We start from the raw sequence: 24,475 nt of genomic DNA on the forward strand, positions 1-24,475 counted from the left end.
GAGATTGTGTGAGGATGTAAGAGAGCTTGACAGAGTCAATTGTTAAAGCCAGAATGAGAGTTTAAACTTTGATATAGGCTGTTTGGATTCGTTTCCAATGCCTATGTAGTCTAACAAAGGTGTTACATTGTCAAAATGTGGGAGTGTAATGCTTCAACAGTCAATATAGCCACGAATTCGAAATCCTATGCGTGACTATATAAGAACTATGTTCAAGGTCTATGCATGATGCATTTATCTAAAGGAAATCAAACTAAGGGTTGGGGAACCAAACATATTTATTAAATTAGAGCATCTTTAGTTAAATTAAGGGGCACGTTGCATGATTGTTTTTTATCAATTTAAAGGGGAGGTGTATGTGATGTGAAATTACAAGTTATGCAATTTACGACATTACAATTTCAAACAACTCCAATGCCTTATTATTTATAGTTGCATTTCAACTTGTCACTTAAGTGCCCATTCACAAGGAGGTATCTACTTCCAAATAACATAACTCAAAGAAGATCAAAAAATGATTGAAACACCAATAAATAAAACCTAGATTCCAAAACAACTTCAATGGGACTTTTCTACTATGCTAGCACAAAAAAGGTGAAAATCAACTTCAAAGAATAGCAACTACTACAATATTAACATGGAAGACAATTAAAATACTTCCTTAGAACAACAAACCAAAAATAATCTGAACTAGAACATAAACTAGAACATATTTATGCTTTGATGAACAAATATAACATATGTATCAACAAACCTTTTATATACCTCAAAATCAATAATAAAACAAAGTGTATGTTGAATCACCTCAAACTTCATAATGAGTAAAAAGTTCAAATTATTTTTCTTTTAAGCAAAGCTTATGTTTTAGCTTTTTTTTCTCCAAAGTTAAGATCCTTGCTTTGGAATCATAACCTTACCAACTAAACTTAGTTCAATGAAATCAATAAGATTTTAGATCAATAATATTAAATAGAAAATAAATAAGGATAGTTGTGTCAATGTATCAACTAATAAATATAAAGAAAATAGAATTAAGATGTCAAAGGAGAAATACCATATTAAACTAGAAGCGATTCATTATATCCATATGCAAAATAGAACAAAGAATCGACACTCTAATTCGAAGTCAAACCCACAATCTCATTGCAAGTAATCCTTGGCCATTAAGCAACTCAAAATCTATCTATAATAGATTTATAAATTCTATAAGCTCTTCTTTTCTATGTTTGGGTTTTACACATTCAACCATGTAAAGATGTTGTGAAAAAGGTGTTGAGAAAAAACATTTATTCATTCCTAATCTCCTATTTATTTGAGGGTTTCAAATTTGTGAGAATCAACTAAGTTTTTATGTTTGGAAAAGATCACTCAATGTAAAATTTGAACCTAAAAACAAATCTAACAATACCTAGCATGCTCAATTTTTAAAAATCCTCATGGATGCATGCGGAACATATATAAGCTTAATGTGACATCTTCAGATGCACTCTCTGAGTCCTCCCAACCCAAATTCATCCAAAGCACAAAACTGAATATCTAATCAAATTTTTGAGAAAAAATTGTTCTTGAGATGCATTCTAAATCTTGATAAAGTTCATGAAATCAATGATCACTACAACCAAAATACAATGCTACCTAATTCGTTCAATTATTTGCAAAGTAATTATATTGGCTCTATCCATCGAACGTATATACTTTATCATAAAAATAACTTCACAAGCAACACTCGTACACATAATTAATCCAAGGTATTCATCTCTAAACTATGGAATTGGGTAGGCACTATATTCTTCATTACGTTAGTCACAACAACACAACTCACGTGCAAAGCTCAAGACTTTATGCAAGATGTCTAAGACTTAGAAATTTATTAGGTAGACCGCTATCACATCAAACACTTCCAATCCATACGTGGAGTGAGATTCCTGAATCTAAAGCAAGTCAAAGAAGGTAAATAATAAATCACGTATTCATACCGATCGAAAAAAAAAATTCACGTATTCATTAAAAATTAAAAATTTGCATCGATGGCCCTACACCAAAATAACCCTCAAGGCATGAGAGATGTTTCATGCACAATAGGAGTTACAACAATCATATAAAACTTTTCAAAGATCATGCAATTTGAGATAATCTTTCATAGATGTTGTCATTGTTATTATTCTTTTGATCTTACAAGTATCACACAAACTTCAAAAGGAATAATTTTATTTATCCTAGGATAAATAGCAATTACTCTTCACAGGTGCATTCCTCGGCATCAGCTTATACTCAAAACAAGTAAATGAATCATGTAAATACAAGATAAAGTAAATGGTCTATATACTACACCCTAGAATGAACTACTACGTACTGTATTTTTTTCTATGGTTCTTCATTATCCTTAAAATATTAATACCAAACAAAAGGCCTAGGCCATCCTGTAACTAGGACTATGCGGGGAAGCAATCTCTATCAAAGTTTTCATTGCATTACTTCCTGAAAACCTTCTCTTTGTTCTCTAACCTTTTTTGTCAGCTTCCTTGATTGTCTGAATGTATACTTGGAAGAAAAGAATGTTTAATAGTTTGCACATCAAACTACTGCTGGGGCCAAGAATACAATACTACAAAAATGTGGAAAATTTTCATTACATTACTCCCTGGAAACCTTGTCTCTGTTCTCTGACAACCCTTTTTGGCAGTTTCCTTAATTGTCTGAATGTCTGATTGGAAGAAAAGAACGTTTAGTTATTTGCACATAAAACTACTGATGAGACCAAGAATACAGTACAAAAAATATGTGGAAAATACAATTACATATTTGACCATGGTCAAAAACCATTTCTATGAATTCACGTAGACATGTACTATAATATTCCCATTTCAAACCACATCGACAATTAATATCAGAGCCAGGTTATAACAGTTTAATTCTGTTGTAAACTTCTTCTACCTGTGAAGTGAAAAATTCAATGAGAGTTCCACTGGAGATTGTTCAAGTTGGAAAACAACTACTAATGTAACTGAAACCTGCTTGTGATCAGCATTCTAATGTTTATTCCCATTAATCTTGTTGAAATATTTCTCTGTGCAAGGGAAAAAAAAGGTTCTTGGATGACCAAGATTTAATATTCTTGCTTTTGGTTGTATTCGGTAATTTCCAGATCTATGTTTATGAAATAAAAAAAAATTATATGTGAAGTATGTTTATTTTCTGAAATCCTGTTCTGTGCCTATTGAATTCATTTGAACGAGTGATTAGGACAAGACAATTAAATTCAGCCAATCTTTGAAATTATTATGCTTGTAAATTGTTTTGTTGTTCCTAAAGTTAATAGAAATATGGTGAGAGAGAAATAGAAGCTGCAATATAACATACTATGTGTTTCAATTCATTGATTTTTCATTCCAACACTTCACATATTTATAGGATTCCAAAATCCTATTTTTTAGGGAACAACCCACAACAACTCTACTAAATATATTGAGTTGTTTTAACAACTCAATCCAAACACATACGTACCACTAACCTATTATCTATATAACAAATTATAACAAACATAATAAATAATTATCATGTGTCTCCTAACAATAATATTAAGTTGTTTGTTAACAACTTAATATTATTCATAACACTAATATTAAGTTGTTTGTTAACAACTTAATATTATTCATAACACTAATTCTAATATATAACACCTAAGTGAACACTAATTCCCAACAAAAGTTTTAGTCACACATTTATCCAATCTGGTCATATAAGCAGACAATTATTTGTAATGCAAATTTGGTTTCAATATGTCTTTTTGACAAGCAATCCTGAAAGTTCTATTTAATAATCGTGTATTCATATGGTAAGTAAATTTTATATCAATTTGCTACTGCGAGCCTAAACCTTCTGTTTGCCATATAGCAGAGATGCCAGCTCCTTTGATTGTGAAAGCTGCAGCCATCTAGTGACAGTTTATACTACTATCTCTTTTATTTGCCTATGGATCAACATGGTACTTTGAAATTACTCTAGTAGATACAAGAATGAAAAGATTCTCGCTAGCAACCACCTATGAGCTTTGTTTCGGAAATTATACTGTATCACTTATTTTTTATATGCAAAATGGCATAGACATAAATTCAGATACGAAATAGGAAAGGTATACATTTTCATCTCAAGAACACTTCATTACATACAAATGAGATTGCCAGCATAAACCACGCATAAAACATTATTGAAAATGCACAACATCTGTGTAATATCGTTGGCTGGTAAGCAAGCACAATTTATAAAACAGCATGGAGAATCCTCTAGGTTATGTATGATATTTCCAAATCCAATTCAGAAACAGCTTCTCGTTTAATAATGTCATCATTAAAGCTGTGAATCACAAGTAACATTATTAATAAATTCTAAGCTTATGTACAGAAGTCAGGGAAATATTGTGTCCAATCAATCTATGACAAACAGTTGCCAATGAAAAATACAATAGGCAAAACAGTTCTAATTAAAAAGCTTTGAAAAATATTATTTTTCTATTCCAACCAAAAATGTTTTCTCAAACCCTCAGGAGAAGGTTACAACAGTAGCATACTACAATGTCTCCCGTATGTTAAATCTTGGCCATGAATCACATATATTATTGACAAAAATGTTGCTTGTACAGCAGTTCAGTATGACAAGTGATATTAAACTGCTAAATCACAAATATCTAGTTGCTTCAGTAAGCAGATCCTAGGATAATACAAAAATAGGGAAATCATTTAACCATGATAGCCCATCATTTTCAGCTATGGTAATGATCTGAAATAATGCTCATCTAGGGAATTTGACCCGGAAGGGTATTATACTTCTGCTGAATAGCCCATCATTTAACCATGATAGCCCATCATTTTCAGCTATGGTAATGATGGTAATTCATCTATTGTGAGCTGTGCAATACTGCTGCAGAACTTACAAGTTTACTGATTGCAGCAGCATATTGCATATAAATCTATAAACAATTAATCGATCCTTTAATAAGCAGTCTTCTAATATACCTGCAATCCTAAAATACACTAGGGATCCTCACCACAGCAGTTCCTTATAGTGTAAATTTAATTCAACACCATGAGAAACATTCTCAAAACTTCTGCAGTAAATCCCAATCATCAAATGGCATTCTTCCCTACAACAGATGAAAAAGCACAGAGATTAAGAATTGAGATCAAAACATCAGGAAAACCAAGAAGCCTCTTGAAAAATCAGTTGTTGCTATATGGAGATGACTAAAATAAACTACTACTCTAGACTACAGACCAAGAAATATCAGCAAGATTATAATTCAGCTGTCTCTATTCTCTAGATTTTTGTCCTAACTATTGTTGCCTTTCGAAATAAATGACTGGACAACAAATGGACCATCCTAATCCTCAATATAGTTAGTAAAAAATGCATTTCCCAACCCTAAGATGTAACTGAAAACCAAAACACACGCCCAAAACATTAGCTGGTTAATTCATTTCACAAACACAAACTGATACAGACATCCAATATCATTCAACGTTTTCATTTTTCCATTTTTTTAAGCCACCTGGTTTCTTTCGAAGGTGACTGATTGCAAAGATGCCAAAGACATTTTTCAAGTGCTATGAGAAGCATCTAACTTGCACAATAACTCAAGATTTGATCTCATAGGGTATCTCATTTTTTTGTTAAAAAAAATGGATTGAATCCATGGAGTAATTCCATCAATAGGATCAATCTGAGTAACGGAGCATTCATCAATCAATGGCTAGTATTCTCTGAGAATTTTTCACATTCTTTATAAATTTTGTCAATCAATCAATGGGTTAGATTGTACTAAAGAGTTTCTGCAATTCACTAGACAGATTAGAGTATGCTGTTTGGGTTCCATACAATTTTTGTTTGGCAAATAGGATGTAATTTCTTCTAAAATAATATAATAGAAAGTGTGTGTTCCTCATTCCTCATGGTTTTTCCTTATTCTCGTGCTTTTGTTGTGCAAGCAAGGGCAACTGTTAGTCAATTGTTCATTTGACCTGCTTACCATTTGCATCACTTAAAAATTATGTTTGACTGTTTTTTTTCAAATACAAAAAAAAATATTTAAAGCTTACACCATGTATTAACAACTTGCCTAAGATAAGCACAGATTTATGCCAACTACAAGGAATCAAATTGATTAGGATAATGGAAACTATAAGGCAGCATATTTCTCTATTAAATTTATACACTGGAACTCATGTACACACCTTTTGAACGCAGCCTTCTCTGACATGTAGCTTTGGTTGGAATTTTTTTCTGGTTAGCAGAAACAATAACATCCAATCTCACCAGCCAGAATGCCATTGAAGCTATAGTATGCGGAGCACCTGCAAAAATGGGCATCATCTCCCTGCATGCAGATCTTGATTTAAATGATAAATTACAGGACTGTAACCAGTCATCACGAATAGCAGTTTCAAGATCCCCAAGCACCTGGAATAACAAAAGAGCACATTAAGGTAGAGACCAGTTTTGCTAGCATACATAAGCATCAGATTGACAAAGCCAGTGACAAAGAAAAAAGAATGTAAAAGTTCAAACCTGAGCAAGCTCACTTGAAGATGAAGCACGCCTGAGTCGCTTGATCCAAACTTTCTGGCCTGACCTCTTCCAAGAAACCTCTAGAGCCTCTTGAGGTAACACAGCCTGCAGAAAAAATGTCAGATAATAGTTTATTCTAGAAAAGATTGTATTTTATAATAGGCTTCTGAGATTCCAAGATAAACAAGGAAAAAATCCTAGTGACTTTTTTGTCTTATTAAATTTGATTTCTATTTCTACAATATTCATGTATCTGAAAATATGTCTGATATCAAATTTATATTGCAGTAAATGACTTTAAACACAATAATAAAGCATGTTTGTGGACTATGTTTAACAAGGAACCAACTCAAAGGTGCTTCAGAAATGAACATCACAAAGAATGGAATCAAAAATCTTGTCCTGATCTTAAAACATGCTGCCAATCATAGATGCATACAGCTCACCTCAACAGCCTGCATCCCTGCTTTCAGTGACTGAAGCCGTGACGGTAGAACTTTATGTCTATGGCTGCTGTCATTTTGAGTGTTTATTCTGCACGTTTTAACATGTACAGCATATCTTTCTTCTGAATCAAAATCCAACTCAAAGGTTGTATGGCAAAGCTTACAATGCCCTTCCTCTGGCCAGTAAAGGTCATGACAACCTTCACAAGATACTAGCATATCTGGGTTGTATTTTAAGACATTTAGCATTTGAAAGAAACCACTCCACACCCATTTGTCAAAGGCTCGATAACGATCCCATTCATGTTGCTTCTCCATTTCAGTCCTCCCAAATTCAAGTGAAATAGCTCCAGGGGGTGCAGAAGAATCATTCTCAGCCTCAGAAACGATGCTATTTTGATTATTCTCTACAAGTGACACTGCAGAACTGTCACTAGACATAATCTCCCTTTCATTACTTTCACTGTCATTGCCTGAAATATCTTGATTTCTACAAGCTTTAGACTTGCGCATCTCTCGGCAAAGTATAGCTTTACAACTTCTTAAAGAAGCAAAAAGGCTAGCTTCCCTACTGCTCCTACTGTCCAAAAGCAACATAAAGTTCTCTAAATCCTGCAATTTTGCAAGACACAGGTTAAAAATTCAATGATGTTCTTCTTAAATCATGCCTCTATAGTAATGTACAGGCACAATTTGTTCTTCCAGAAAAGTAAAAACAACTGTTTTTTTTTAATATAAGATAATACCTCTTCATTATCAATCACTTCCCAATGTCCATCTTCAGATGATTGAAAATAGACCCTTCCACGTCCCTGGTCTTGTAAGCTACCTCTACTTATAAACTGCCAATATGTATTATGCCTGCGATCTGACCCTAGACATATACATTGCATGGAACTTGATCCTCGACCATGCTTCTGTGAAGCTAGCAATCCCTTTGAATGAGACTTTTGACCTGATAGATCACTTAAATTGTGCGATCGATCATTTTTATTGTATTTCTTTGGTGCAACAGTTTTATGTCTCCCATTCTGACTGCCAATTCTTTGGGGTCCAACTGGTAAGAAAAACTGTGATGATGTTTCTAGTGGATCCTATTTTACAGACATGCACATTTGGAAAGTGATTAGTTCAAGGTAGATGTAATCACAAAAACTAAAATTCAGTTACTTGAAATCATGCAGCTAAAATTTGCAAATAACAAGAGAAGAAAAAGTTAATTTAAATTAAGCAAAATTCAAACCACACCACAAAAATTGAACATTTTGAAAAGAAATTAGTTTACAATGGGATGTAACCACAAATATCAGAAGCTCTGTTGCTTAAAATCACAGAGCCGAGATTTGCAAAACAATAAGAGGGAACAAAGATATTTTCTAGGTACAGCAAAATTCCAATAAAACCAAGAATTTGAACATTTATTCCAATTACTTGACTATCAGCATACAATTCAAAACTCATAATTAATTTGACAAAGAGACCTACTATACAACTTTGTTACTTGGCAGGGAACCGAAAAAGCTTTGCAATATATAAAGACAACTATACAACAAAATAACAAACAACAATAAAGTATCCAAAATGAACATTAAAGTACTATTTGATGAATACTGAGCAATATTACTTGCTTCTTTCCGTAAACACTATCTACAAACAAGAAGTTTGATGTACCTTAACTGAATTCTGTATGCTACATCCAGATTTCACTATTTTCACGAGGGTCATAAGAGCATTCAACCTTTCTTCAACACTTAGTTCTTCGTACTCCTCTTCCATCAAACACAACAACCAAGCCTCTTCTACACGACTTTCATTTGTTGCAGTTCCAACATCACAAAGTCTGTCATTCCCTTCACCCTTGTTTCTCTCATCTTCTAATGCTTCAAGTTGATTCCTGCCTTCCATTGAAGGTGGAATTTCTTGTGTACCTGCAGAAGCAAGTATTTGTGAACCGTCTTATCCAGATTTTGGTATCTTATAGAAGCCTTCAATGCTTGGAGGGATTTTACCTGTGCCATGGACACCCTCTCTTGCACAATCTGTTGTATTTAGCCTATCTTGTTCTTCATAGCCTGATTCCCCAGTTTCATCCCCATCTGATTTTTCAGAATCACTTTCCACATAATCACTTTCCACATCTGAACTTTCTGAACATGAATGATACTGTTCTCTGTCTCTTGTAAATATAAGATTTGCTCTTAGACGAAATGCTGACGATGAGATCTTTTCAAAAAGGGTAATGTCACTTGCAAGAGTAGAACATATTGCAGCTTCTAGTCCGTTGCTTGATGAGATATTATTCAAATCAGAATTCTTCAAAAACCGATTTGACCATTACAAGTCAAAAATCCATGCACATGTAACAAAGGTTTTCAACACATGCATTCAAATTGTCAGTCCACAAAATACACAAAAATTACAGAACAGGAAATTAATTTCAAAACTAATCATGACCATTATTGTACTAAGAAGACATTATTATAATACCTGAATGTGTTTGGTCAATTTAGAAACTTTCAAACCAGTAGTGCCTTCTCGCAACAAGATATGAAATAAAGCATGTTTTAGTGTTCCAGGGACCAATCCATGGGGCCCTATTTGACTCTCATCCTACAGTATTAAACAAATAGCCAAAAGAAAATGATAAGTTATTAAACATGCAAAACATTAATTGCAAAAAAAAGTGATTAAACCATCCGTAACATGATGGCAGAAATTGTTCAACCTATCATTCCATGGAGCCAATAGTGACTGCAAATCATGGATTCTGAAATATTCAACTGCTAGGAGAGACTTATTCACATCTGCAAAGAAACACCTTTATGTGTGCAGACTTGTAGTTGCTTAACAGTTAACACTTATACAAAAAGCATTAAAAGCAGATGTTCAAATGACTACACAAATATTTTCCTAGAAAATAAAGCGGAGAAGATTTAGCATTTGAAATTCTCAGAATAGATGGTTTCAGAAAATCAATTGTATGTATATCAATTGTTTTAAGCAGTTAGGCTTGCATATGCAAGAAATCAGTAGGAATCTAAAATCTTAAATGGGAGGGAAATTAAGTAAATCTGAAGAGGATTAACAGGTGACTGCATTAAACTAATATACTCTGTCATTCATTTCCTTACATAATGACTCTACATTATTTCTTCTAACTACAAGATTGCCTGTCCTATGGTAACAGAAAATATATACAGTTAAGTTGCTAAATGGAAGAATATGAGGCCTAAAATATAGAACAAAGATGAGGAAGGTTGGACAAATATGCTTAGAAGTCTCCTTGTTCCTTCATGGAGGACCAGCGCCCCAAATTCAATCATGAGGACTTTAAAGTATTTATTACAAGAAAGGTAGCTGACAATGTTACACATCTGCTGTGTAATGGGGACACAGTCGTGTGGGAAGCAGTCGAATAAGGAGGTACAGGAACAGTAGGCACATAGGCTGAAGTTTAGTCCCCTTCAAGTTTTTTTTAGTATACTGTTATATTTACAACAACACTTGCAAGAGAAGGTTCAATTCTAGCAGTGAGTTGACTGCTGTTCCCACTTTAGAGATCTAAGTTTACACTGTCTTTTTTTCCTCAATTCATGCTTCACTTTTTGTTTTTCTTGGGATGTGGTGCTTTGCATGCATGCTTTGTTTGCATGGGAGGCCCCGCATGGGTTGCATGGAGAGATTTTGCCTATGCTTTTAAGCTACTTTGTGGCCTTATTCACCTATAAATGAAAAGCAGGGATATGAATGGAACATGAATTCATTCCAATTTTGTGCTAGTGCAGAGAATTCTTTTTCAGATTTAATAACAAGACAGTTGCAGGTTTGAGAATTCAATAATGTGTATTCACTGTTCATATTTTCAGTATGATGTGCTTAACTTTATCAATTATTGTATTCAGAATTAGCAGTTATAATAAGAGATATCAAGTTTAAGTTTCCTAGTGTTTTAGATTTAATTTTCCTAGTACAGAATCTCCTTAACATGGTCTGAAAATTGACATGGTACCAAAGCAAAAAATTTAAAATCTTCCAAGGTTTACATTTATGGAAAGGGCTGCTGCCTGTGAGAGAGAGAGAGAGAGAGAGAGTTGTCAGAGAGTTTCAGAAGGTGTGATGCCCAAGATTCAATAATTGATGTGATCAGTGCCTGTGAGAGAGAGAGTTGTCAGAGGGCTTCAGAAGGTGTGATGACCAAGATCCAATAATTGATGGTGATTGGTGCCTGTGAGAGGCACAAGAACATGTGGTAGGTTGTTGTACATGATCTTCTAGTGATTGACAGGTTGATTTTAATTTGAGACAGATGTCTGGTTTATTTCAGTGACTGTGATGCCTAAGAGTCTTCAATGATTAAAGAAATCCAGACCTACAAGAGTTTGTAGGGTGGGATGTGTTGGTGTTTCCAAGTGATTTCTTAAGTTTCTCTAAGAAGTAGCCTTCTCCCTTCAACAAGAACTTAAGACCATTGGCCAATTGACAAGGATATCACGACAAGATGGACAATCCTTCTTCACTTCGGCATCTGCAAGACCCAGGTAGATTAACCTATAGCAATACTCACAAATTTACAACATACTAGACCAGTATTGCTTTTAAAACAGATAATTCTCAATGACACAAGGTTAATACAAATAAGCAAGTCAGAATTGGCCCTATTCTGCTTATTTCACAAGATATTGTCAACTGAGGATCCAAATCCTTATCATAAACAAAAGTCAAACGAGAGAACAATTGCTTAAAAGATATTGTGGTTACTAAACAAACATATCATCAGACCAGTGTGTTATTCGTAGGCACAAAGTCATGTTTCTGACAGATAGACAAGAGTCACATTTAAATTCCTGAATATAAATGCCTTACAAATATATCCTATCACAATCCCCATGAATCATACTTAAACAATCGTATAACTATTCCTCAATTGCTGTAATGTACTACCAGAATTTAATTTCTTCCTTAAAGAAAACCTAAGCATCACATCACACATCTACAGTAAACCCATAGAGACAGTACCATTTGTCCTTAACAAATGAAAGCATACAATTGAGAAACAACAAATACGAGACAATTCATCAAAGTATTTCTATTAATTTCTATATCTGCAATAGTTTCATATGTCAGAAAAAGATAACTCTATATCAAGAAAAACCCTCCTAAATTGATTCCATATTACATTTTTCAGAACCCCTACAAAATGGCCATGGATTCCCTTTTATAAAAAACAAGGGAGCAACAAAGCTTCCGGCCAATACCATGCCACATGTCACTATCTAGCTTTATCATCATGGAATAAACTATAACAGTTATCTCAAGGAAAAACCGAGGATAAGGAATACCATAACAAACCATCATTCACAATGAATCATTACCTTTTACAGTTATAACCTCTTTGACAGGCCATATTAGAAACAAGAGGCAGTTTGATTAAGTTGCAACGGAATTCATGAAAACAAAAGAAAACCTCCAGCTAGCAGAACTACCTCTCATGACTCACTTCTCTCTAGAAAATAAGTTTTGACAAGAATCCATGTGTGCGTTATATGGAGTCACTAGAGTAGCATTCGCTTTATTCAAGATTCCGGCGCTAAACTCCAGTTGGTACAAGCCACTTATATGCAATTGCAAATTCTCCACCACCCTATCAGCATCATCCAGAACTTTCTCTAGCACCCTGCAGAAAAGGCAATTTCCAAGTTCTATCTTCCATTCTTGTTCTGTCCTAAGCTCTCCACTTTCTTTTATGAATGAAGGGAGGGGAGTGCCTTGTAATTTGGCAAATCTTTTCAGAGCTTGTGCAATACATCCATGAAATCTGCGGTGATTACTTCGCAATTCATTAGCCTCAGATAATGTAGGCTCTAATTCATTCAACATCTCTATCCATAATTGAGCATCTTGACCACCAACAGACTCAATAAACTTATACATACAGTAGAATAGTTGCTGCTTTTGAAACAAATGCCGCATGGTAAGTTTTAACTAGATCTCTACTGCCCGTTGCCTCCGCATAACATGGAATAACTCATGATATCTTGCCCGTGTAATCTATAGATAGGGCAATATCTGTTCAAACCTGCTCTTGACATAACTTTGGGCCCATGTGAACTTATTCATTCTGAGATCTTTCTTCAAATACATCACCTCCTGTTGCAACTCCTCTTCTCTTTTATTTCTTTCACATATGAGGTTGGACTGTAACTTGGAAATGGTGTTCTCATCCTCCAACAACAAGCCTTTTCCTTTTGAAGCTCCTGGTGCTTCTCTTAATTCAATGTTTTCCTGAGTGATTTGTGCAATTGTTTCATTCAATTCCTCAATCTTGGCCTGAGTGAATAGGGCAGTATTCATGTTTAATTTGGCTGCATCACTAGCAGGAACATCCTTAAGCCTATAAACCATAAACTGTCCCATTATTTCATTCATATCACTAATCAACTTTGGTCTTTGTCCTTCAGGATACATGCACCACGTGGAAAGAGTCTTATCAGAAGGTCTAAACTCTGAACGAAAACAGAGCTTATCATATCTTTCATCTATGAGATTACATTCAAATTTCTGATCTCTTCTCAGATTATCAAAAACAATATTGGAGGATAAATCCATCCCAAGAATAATCAAACATCCAGCTTTCTTAAGCAATTGCCTCCCCTTTTCAGGTGTCATTTGATCAAATTCTTCCTTGAGCTCTGCATAGAACTTCTTATTACATTCCTCTCGTTGCTCATTAGGGATTTCTTTTAGTCCCCCGGCAATCTCTCTTCCTTTCCACTTATACATAAATAATCTAAATTCTTGAGAATGAATGAATTTATCATCAGATAGAAAAGATTATGATGCTTTTCTTCTCACATCTTCTCTCAAATAGTTGCTTATTTGAATCAAATCATCATTATTCTCATCAGGTGGAATGTAAGGTTGCAACCTTACTTCTTGGGTCACTTCCACCTCCTCTTGTTGTTTGCTTTTATCTTCACCCTCCTGAGATAAATCATAACATGAAGATGGTGTTGGAGACATTCTGGCTAAAGGGGAAACCTCAACTGGTCCTCCCACTACAAAGGTTGATGGACTTGGAGATGGGGGTGGAGGAATGGATAAGTTGGCTAAAAGAATAGGGGCATTCTAAATAATCTTCTCCATCCTTATTACCCTATTAGACTCATCCAGAAAAAGTCCTTCTTAAGAAGGGTCCTCAAACCTTTTCCTGCTTTCAATTTTTTGTACTTTGAAGTACATTGATCTTCTTGCCTGCACCTCTTCATAAGAACTATAATTCCTCTCTTAGTTCAAATTCATGTTGGACCTTCCCTAATGTCATTGCCCTTTCAGCAGAAGTATAATACCCTTCCGGGTCAAATTCCCTAGTTGTCAATCCTAGTGGCAAATGAATAGACATAAGCAACTTAACAGCCTGCTCAAAACCCTTGTTTGAATTAATCTCAAAATCGCCAATTTCAAGATACATGGGCAAAAAAGATCCCTCCTAAAAGGAGTTGAGGCTTCATACATTTGCCACACAATCTCCAAAGCAGCCAATCTATTTGAAACTATAAATGGCAAAATATGTTGCATTCCCTTAAATCCATACACCCTGATGTATGTATATTGCTCATCCAAATACCAATCAGCCCAATTATGGTCAATACTCACCTTGAAATCCTTTTCCCCTCCCCTTAGGTCTTAGGAAATTCATCACTTGCTTTGACAATCGAGGAACCTCTATGCCACATGCAACATATATTCTTTTGACAAAATACTACTCGAACACAAGAGCTTGTGAATGCTGGTATCCACTGTCCCAAATAGCAATCCACAACTGGACTGGCACTTCAACACCCTTCTGAACAGTCCTTATATGCATTAGCATGAATACCATTTGAAAGTTAATTTTGAACCACCCTGTTGTATTTTCACCAATGACTCATGCAGTGCATCTACAACAAATTGGGGGTAGTCATAAAATCTATAATCAGTTTCACTTTGCACATCACAAGCAAGCAGCATTAATTCCTCGGGCATCATAGGGTTCCCACTATACCCCGATACCTGACAAATTGCATAATAAGTCAATTCAAAATATCTATAGAACAAATCCACTTTACATGGGGGCTTCTCGTTTCTAGCAAACTGTTGCAAGTTATTTATGTACCTTGGTCTATGAATAGGCAACCATTTTCTTCTGAAAAAGCCCTTTTGTAGCATCATATTCAGCCTTTAGGTTTTCCAAATTAATCTCTATAGTACAATCTCTAAAGTCTTCTAAGCCAAATACCTCCAGTATTGTATCTTTGTTGATATCTAACAACCTTCCATTTATGGCTCTGATGTATTGGCCTTCAGAATTGTAACATTTTGCTAAGGCCTTGATTAGGTCTACATTGAGAAAAACATTAGGAACGACTAACCTAGCCAGTCCTAATCTCCATGGATTGCAATCAAGAATTGCAGACTCTGACTTCATATAGAAAAATTTAGAGATATGGTGCCCCCTGATTTTAAAATAGCTTTCCTTACAATCAGATTGCTTATCAACAAATTTCAAGACACCACTTCCCATTTTAGGTCTATAAGATGACCCGAGTAATTGAGCAATTAGGTCATCATGAAGTCTTCTATCATGCTTTTGTTTCTTGGCTTTGGGTTCTACAAACTGTGAGGTTTCCGAAGGGGTGGACATTTCACAAATTGACTCAAGATTATCCTAGACCTTGACAATACTTCAACTAGGGCTATAATTGATTCCTTTACCAGGCTCTTGAAAGAAACTAAAGAAATGGGCAACAGAACTTACTAAATTTTGCTTGCGCTTTCTAACCCTTATGGCCGATGGACAGGTTTGCAACTTGATAACTCAGCTCCGCACCAGACCCTTTCAACAAATTGTAATTAAAGAAATCGAAGTTGTTCAAAGCTCGAACTCACCAACCTTATCTTCATAAATGAGGTCCGTGTGAATAACGATGGCGCAAACGGGCTTCGCACAAGTTTAAACATGCACTTGTGCGAAGCCCGTTGATCTCAAAAAATCGATGACTAGCGGCGAAATTCAAATATCCATACCCGAGGAAGTTGTCGGCTACATCACTTATCTTGTCACTTTATTTCACTGCCTCAGCACTCTTCAAGATCACAAAAGCTACTTTGGCGAGGCCCAAGCTGACACGTTGGATTCTACCTGGCCGCCAACGTTCCGCTCATTCTTCCTTTTCTTGGGACTCGTTGAAATGGAGAAAATACCTCCACTGGGTGCCAAGTAACCTCTTGCTGAAGCCGTAACATCCTTCTTGGACACTCGCTGAAATGGAGAAAATAAGACTTACCGAATTCCAAGTAAATTTCACCGGGCCAACTCAACTCGGGACTCGGCCAAGTTAAGAAAAAGCTTCCACCAAGCTCTGAGTTAACAATTCGGGCACATACAGTTCGCCACATCAAACAACAGCTCAATGCAAACACAACCTCTCTGTCAATCAAGGCCCACCTTAAGATAATCCAGGCACATGACCAATTACAAACCCTAAAGTTACATGTGGGAGGGGACGAAACTTAATTGTCCTAGGACACGGGAAGAAAATAACCTATGCAACGCGGGCCAAAACAATTTCTCATTAAAACCACGACCGAATGAGCTATTTTAAAAAAGGATAAGCGCTTTAGACAAAATTTGAAAAACAACAGGAAAACCTAAACCTAAACCAAAGCAAAGAATTTGCCCAAAACAGTCCTAACAGGATGTTATAATGTCCCTTGTTGAAATTGCCCTAGATTTTGCCCTAGAATAACAAATTCCGTTCAAATAAGAAATGTAAGATAGTTAGAGGTATAACTTTATCATTAAAAATGCCCTTTTAACAAATTAAATCTTGATTAAAGTCTTGCAACCACAATCAATAATATTTGATATATATAAATCTCAATTATTCTCATTAGGGTCAATAATCACAAATATGAGTACATGTAATTATCCTAATTCATTAGATAGATCATATCTATATTATTATCTACTATCCAATCACAATAGGGTTTGATTGAAGGAACATGATAGGATCGGTCCAAAGCAATCTCACACTAAGCCCAAGCACATATACTCACCCTTTTGGCTCCAAGTGGTAGGCACATCGGACATCCAACATGGAGTGGTCTACCTAGTGGAACACTTGTATCTGCACCCCCTATCCATGTTTCCTTCGTTATCTTCCAACAATCAACCAATCCACACTATGGAGTCCCTCAGAAAACCATATAAGGCGCCTTGGGCCTATCCCTTCCCATCAAGCCCAAGAGCACGGAATGAACACCCAGTCATTCGACCTCTTGGCCCCACCCAAGGTTGGCATACTTGATGGAACTCAATGTTGATGCCTCCTTAACATGATATTTCATTCTTCGCTCCATAATATAGGATGGTTGGTTGGATAAAGTATTAATGGAATCCTTAATATAATATATATATGTATGTATGTATGTATGTATGTGTGTATGCGTGTGTGTATGTATGTATGTATGTCTGTATGTGTATGTGTGTGTATGCCTATACATACACACACATACACACATACATACACACATACACATACACATACATACATACATACAATACATACACACATACACACATACACATACACACACACATACAAACATACACACACACATACAGACACACATACATACATACAGACACACATACACACACACACACACACATACATATGCATTATGCATCATACCAAGCACCTATCAAAGTCTGCTGATTATCCTTTCAATATTAATTCTGAAATCAGTTATGAAGTTCGATGCTCCCTTGAATGGATCGGTTGGTCTTTCTTGATGGTTCGATGATGAATGGCAGATCTCTTCTTGAATCTAGCAATCTACTTTTTGTCTTTCCTGTTGTCTGATCCACTTGGTTTGTTGCTGATTTAAAATACCTATCCTGTCCTGTTCAATGCCCCCCACTTCTTTAATATGTTGATCGTTTTATATCCCTCACCCCAGGTCACCTCTTTTCCAATAGTGGTGTCTCTTGTGGACTACCCAATGCCTTTTTGTTAACAAAATTGCTGCTTAATCGTAACAGTTTTGTGTGATGACTAAGTATTTTATATGATGATTAAGTTAATTTATTTGCTTATCAGTGATCTCCTTAGGTAGCAGATCTTATACATTTTTTTATTCCCTTCTAGCAGAAGGTGAAGAGTGTAATCCTGGCGGGGGTGTGATGGATTGTAGATTGCTGATGGCGTATATCTTATGGGCTGGTGATTGAGATGTTTTAGAAAATTGTGAAGTCTTATAAGGCAATTTTCTAAATCCAGTTATTAATTTCTAATATGACAGTGAAAACCTGATCGGGGTCATGACAGATGCCGTAAGCATTGCAATAATTGGAGTGTTAATCTGCACCTGCAATAGGTCATTGATCTAAGATATTTCTAACTGACCTATTTGGTTTGCGCACGTTCTAGGAGTTGCTGATATGAATAATCTCAATCTAAAGAGTGTGCGACTCTCTAAAGGGTGTTTCCAACTTTACTCATTGAAAGTACAAATTGCAGATGGTACTTGATGAGGTTGATCTTTGGAGAATTGTGGAGACATAGGTTGCAGCTCCTACCAAACCTGTTCAATAGGCCAAACATGCGAAAGATCAACCAAGGTTGAGTGAATCATCCTAAATCTGGTGAAAGACTATTTGATTCCTCACATGCAAAGCAGCAGCAGAGGGAAGGAGACATACGATGCCTTGATCACTCTATACCAATTATACATTTATCCCAGATACTACTAAGAACAAGCTCAATGACACACGAAAAGCTCGTTGCAATCCAGGTAGGTGTGGAGGATGATGAACCGGTGTCCATAACTACAAATGGATTCTCCTTCCTATAACCCATTTGTTGTAGGCATCTACACTTATGAGAAGCTTCCCAGTTTTGTAAAGGATTGGAATGATTTTATCCAGGAGGAGATCAAAATAGAGAATATTTCAGTTGCAGTGAAAGAGAGTCAAAAGCCAGCCCTCATAGGGAAGATGTAGACATATGGTAAGATAAGAGGGCTTAGGAAAGGCCAGAACAGCGAGGAAAAACCATATTCTTCTAACCAAGTGAAGGAAGAATTGATTCATGTGAAGTGTTTCAAGTACCACAAAATAGACCACCATGCATCTCAATGTCAGAAAGACAAGTTAGCATCCAATCTTTTGACAACTTTCTCCTTGGTCTCATGCCTATCCATTAAAATTGTGTTTGGTGTAGAGTGGTATGTGCACATGGGAGTACCTAGAAACATGACCATCAATAAAAAATCATTCAACAGACTTCAAGAATGAGAAAGGCATACAAGTGGAGTTGGGCAACGATGTGCAAACTGCTATGCCATTAAACCTATAAGCACATAGGGTTATGGGTAATCAACTTGTGGCTACCTTAATTAAATTACAATGTTGCAAGGAAACACGTCTTTGAACCCCTAGGACACGTCCCAAAGATCAAGACATGTTTCTTGTACCAAAAACACACTTGGAGACATCCCTCCTCATAAGAAACATCCTACTGATGTTTCTTTCAGTTCCCCATGCTGTTTTGGGTTTTGTTTGTTTTTATTTCACTATGTAGTCTTCCGTCACACTCTGAAACATGACCAATTCTGGGAGGAATTTGTCTAGGCAAAGTGGCAATGGCACCAACACAACGATTCCCACAGATGATTGTCTATGGCCATTTTGCTAACCTTTGTGTGTGTTCCTGCACCATTCTTCCTCGCATTGTGATGGAAGCCCTCTCTTTTTGTTGGACCAAAATTCCAGGTATTAAGGTAGACTATTTTTGTTTTCTCGAGTTTTATTATTATTATTTTCTTTTTTATAGAATTTAAGGCATTTAATTTTATATCTGACATTTGATTTGTATTTTTAATAAAATTCAATAAATTAAAATTTAATATTTTAAAATATTTAGATTTCATTTTTAATTATTAATATATTTAATATCTTTAAAATATTTCAATTTATTTATATTTATTATAATTGCTCTTTTTTACATAGAGTTACAATTTATTTAGTAATATTATTGCAGCCATAGAAGAATCACAACCAGGCAAAATAGAGTCCCCATCAACATTGTCGAGCCTAGACAAGTTTGGAAAAGACTTCAAGTCATCATGGGTTTGAAGCAACACAAAAAACTTGTACATCATCCATTTCTAGGTCTTCAGTTTTAATGTTAGCAAATTAATAAATTCTTAAATTATATTTTTAAAAATGGCATCTCCAAGTACCCGTCTTCTATTTTTCAAAAACACATGTACCGGTTGTATGTCATCCATTTCTAGGTCTTCAATTTTAATGTTAGCAAATTAATAAATTATTAAATTATTTTTAAAAGAATGGCATCTTCAAATACTCCTATCTATTATTTTTCAAAAACACAAATACTGGTATTGGTACAAGTCTCTCGTACAAGTACTAATACCATTCTCCTAGCAACCATGTATAATCATTAATATAGTTTTATATAAGTAGTTAAAGTGGCTCGGGTGACATCCAAGGTACAAGTATGATATATATAGGAGGTAGATGTTAGTTACTATCATCATATTGAGTATTGTATTCTTATTGAAGACTTTTGTAGGTAGCCCCCTTGAAGTGGTTTATAAGGTACCCACTCAAAGTGGCATATTATTATCAAGTATCTGTAGCACAATTCTTATTAAATCCTCTATTCGGCAAGTTGTTTCATCACATGATGCTACTTATCTAGTTATTGGATTGGGCTGTGACTCTTTCTATACACCTTCAAGTGATGTTCTTGAGCTAAATGTTGGACTTTGTCTCTTTCTATATGACTTCAAGTGTTGTTCTTGAGCTAAATGATGTCTCGTATGTTGTTAGTTTCAAAAAGGGTCTTCTTTCATTTTCTTGGATGATAAATGTATTGTGTATTGATGAATTTCATGGTCAGCAAGTGATCATTAGAAAATGCAGTCCTGAACCTGGTAAGTTTTGACCAGGGGACTTCAAAATGCTAGGCTTTACAAGCTACTTTCTGATCCAGTCAAGCAGGTATGGCCTTATGCCATGATGGATGAGTGCCCTTCAAGCTTTGTGGAGACAGTTTCTAAACCTATTGTAGAGTCACTAACTGATTCCATGCATGCGGCTGACAAGAGTATTGAAGAGTACGAAGACAAATTTATTGCTTAAGGATTTTGTCAATATATGGAGTTAAACTAAGTGAAACTCATACTCTATTTGCAAGAGGAATCTCTGTGAAAGAGGTGGTGAAACTTGTTGAATTCTTTAAATTGGCTGTCAGGCATTTTGAAGTGCATAAGCAAGTTACCTATGAGACAGTTACTAAAACTAATGTAGAATCGATAAATGGCTCCACGCATGCAGCCAAGGAGAGTGTTAATACAAATTTATTGTTTACGAATTCTCTCAAAAAGACAAGAGTTAACCTCAGTGAGACTCTCACTCTAGTTGCTAGAGGAATCTCTAGAAAAGCAGGAATGACTCTTGTTGAATTTTTAAAATTAGTTGTTGGACATTTTGAAGTGCGTAGGCAAGATATCCAAGAATTTAGGTTGAAGAATGCCCTGTGTGAGTTTGAAGCATGCACCATGAATTTAGAATTTCAAGATCAGTGAATCTTTCACTAAGATAGGCTTCTCATGTTTACTGCAGATTTTAACTCATTATTTGATAGATCTGATCCACTTAGCTTGGCATGTATACAGATGAGTTTATTATTACAGGTATTCTTGATCAACTCATGATGTGGTGTGATAAGAATTTGACCCATAAAATTGACATTAAAAATGGAGTAATTAAGCAGGTTGCTGATGAAGGTTTCCAGGCACAAGAGATTTACACTTTAAGATTCTAAAGGGATTTCAGAGTACAAAAGCCAGCAGCAATCTATGGTTATATTTTGTCAGATTCACAGATGGTCAACATGATAACAATTCCCCTAGCAGAGGAGAAGTTCAAGATGCTGTGATAGTATCTTGGCTTGGTGAAGAACACCTTCCTCACATAGAGGTAGTGTTAAAAGTTTTTGCCTAGTCGCTTGGTCCATGTTCCTCTCAACAAAGGCACAATTAAACAGATCCTGAGCAGAAGCAGCACAACCACTACCTTGTTTTAAGTTGTGTGGGCAACAGCAGCATGAGGAGATGCAGGATCAGTGGGTATAGAGGCTGAAGTAGAGGGTGTATGCTTGGTTTAGTATCTTTATTTATTCAGAACAGCAATTGTACAAGGTCCTATTTTAGTGCGAGTGAATTGTTGTTCCAGATTTATAAGTCTGAATTTGGACTTCATCTTTTTGCTTTTTGCTTTTTTTGGAATGTGGAAATGTATCAATGTAACTGGAAAAACAAGGTGTAAAGAGCAATATGATGACTGAACACACAAGATGCATTATTAAATTTCAGATATTAAAAATTTTAGATTTATTATAATAGCCATCCACTCTTCCCAAAGATTTCATGGAGAACTAGTTTTGATACTTAGTTACATACTTGGAAGTTGAGTTTGCAAAGATTGTGGTGAGATACTAACTTATAGCAACAATCAATAGGCGAATCAATTCAAAATTCACAGGAGCTTCAAGCTTAAGAACCAAACAAAACAAGCGATTCTATAATATGCCGCCTTCATCAAGAAAAACAAATTATAGAATACACAACTACAGAATAGAAGAAAGATCCAAAAGGTAATTACTACTTAGTATTAACTATTAAATGTTACAATTGTATAATGCTTCAATCCTTTAACCTTTCACTTCCAAAATAACTTAACAAAAACACTGCAGTAATCTTTATCCATGGTATATATGAAGGAAAATTTAAATAATTAAGAGGACAGCATAAAACATGCAAACTCTTCCATATGGATGACAAAACTAAAATGCCATAACACAGGAGCACCAGATGCTATCAAAGTTAACACTAATCAGAATCCTCAAAAATGTATTTTAAAATGTTAGAATTTAGGTGATCCCAAATTGCTATGCATCTATAATTAGTCTTACCTTATTGATAATTCTATTTTCTGTTTGCAGCTCCTTTTGTTTTGGACCAAAACCAGCTTCCAGTACAACCTGCCTGAGAATTTCTGGCCATGTAAGAGGGTTCAAGAATTTATGCCGAACTTTAAAATCAAACCGCTGACATTTAACCTGTGAAAGAGAACCAGGTAAAATATTATTCATCAGAAAAAAATCCAAAATGTTAAATATAAAACTTAGGGTTATACAAATCATATTCAATGAAACCAACAATGTCGATCTATACACTAAACCTCAGGAAACATGCTAGAGGACTAAGGAAAAACAGGTTACCTAACGATTGATAGACAATTTGCATCACTCCATGCTTTTTAATACTCAAAGGTCTAATATGCCCCACACACATTTGATAGACACTAGATGCTACATGGATTATTTTTCCCATTGACATGAAGTAGAGACTAAGTTACATGAAACAGGGAAATAACGAAAGTTTCTGAAACAGTGTAAGTGTTGTGAAATGGTACGTCCAAAAGTTCAAAGGCAAAACAAAGATACACATATATATGTATATGTATGTGTATTATTTACACACATACAAGTATATACACATTCACATATATACGTGTACATGTACATGTATATGTGTGTGTGTATATTTGAATGTATATATACATATATGTCCATTTATTTACACGCATATACATATATACACACACACATATGTACACATATGAATGCATATATATTATATACAAATATGTCAATATGGCACATAAATATGTAAACATAGACAATATGTATTCTACAATCAAATCCTGAGGTGACATGTTTGAATGAATAGGAGGGTAGACTTGTAGGCTTGAGTTGGCCCAATGATGAAGCCATGTCATTGCACAATGGAATCTAGCAAATTGCAAAGGATGGGGAACATCAAAAATATTTCAGCTGCAGCAAAATGGTCATGAAAATAGTGAGACTGTGTAATAAAGAATAAGAACAATGAAAACATAAACAAAACACAGAAATTGGAATTGATAAACTTACAGATTGGATCAGTTGCAAAAAACCACAATCATTTACTGCAAAATCAGTTTTAGTTGATTTCCTTGTTCTTGAGCTCTTAAGCTCATATTCAATATCTTCAAATAGAAGTTCCAGAAGAGCAATATGAATTTGCCCAAGTAGCATTGAATCCTGCATGTGAACAAGTTTTGAAGATTAGAAACAGAAGCTAACCAAAAGCATGAAACATTGCTACAACTGGTAGCATTAACATAGTATCTGAATATATGAATTCGAACAAGACATGATTAATCTCTAGCTCATGTAATTTTTAGCAAGGGGAAAATACAGAAATGTCATCGTGATTGGTGAGATAATTTTAATGTAGATTTCATATTTATTACCATTTTGAAAATTATTATTATTAAGTGTTCATGCAACATT

At 35.1% G+C, this 24,475-nt stretch overlaps 1 protein-coding gene across 3 annotated transcripts in view; it reads right to left on the reverse strand.

Annotated features, from left to right (window-relative positions):
- Positions 1–4,489: 4,489 nt before the first annotated feature.
- Positions 4,490–24,475, reverse strand: part of LOC131069507 (homeobox-DDT domain protein RLT3) — a 66,258-nt gene continuing 46,272 nt past the window's right edge. For all 3 annotated transcript variants that reach the window (XM_058004975.2, XM_058004974.2, XM_058004973.2), the window contains 10 exons: positions 24,074–24,223; positions 23,051–23,197; positions 9,495–9,617; positions 9,017–9,320; positions 8,679–8,935; positions 7,754–8,101; positions 7,008–7,619; positions 6,562–6,666; positions 6,228–6,453; positions 4,490–5,140 (listed from right to left, as the gene is read on the reverse strand). In XM_058004975.2, coding sequence (XP_057860958.1) covers positions 5,124–5,140; positions 6,228–6,453; positions 6,562–6,666; positions 7,008–7,619; positions 7,754–8,101; positions 8,679–8,935; positions 9,017–9,320; positions 9,495–9,617; positions 23,051–23,197; positions 24,074–24,223 — 2,289 coding nt within the window. In that variant the 3' untranslated portion in view covers positions 4,490–5,123. The remainder of the gene's footprint in view (positions 5,141–6,227; positions 6,454–6,561; positions 6,667–7,007; positions 7,620–7,753; positions 8,102–8,678; positions 8,936–9,016; positions 9,321–9,494; positions 9,618–23,050; positions 23,198–24,073; positions 24,224–24,475) is intronic.

This window comes from Cryptomeria japonica, chromosome 3 (assembly GCF_030272615.1).
Source record: "Cryptomeria japonica chromosome 3, Sugi_1.0, whole genome shotgun sequence".
NCBI lineage: Eukaryota > Viridiplantae > Streptophyta > Pinopsida > Cupressales > Cupressaceae > Cryptomeria > Cryptomeria japonica.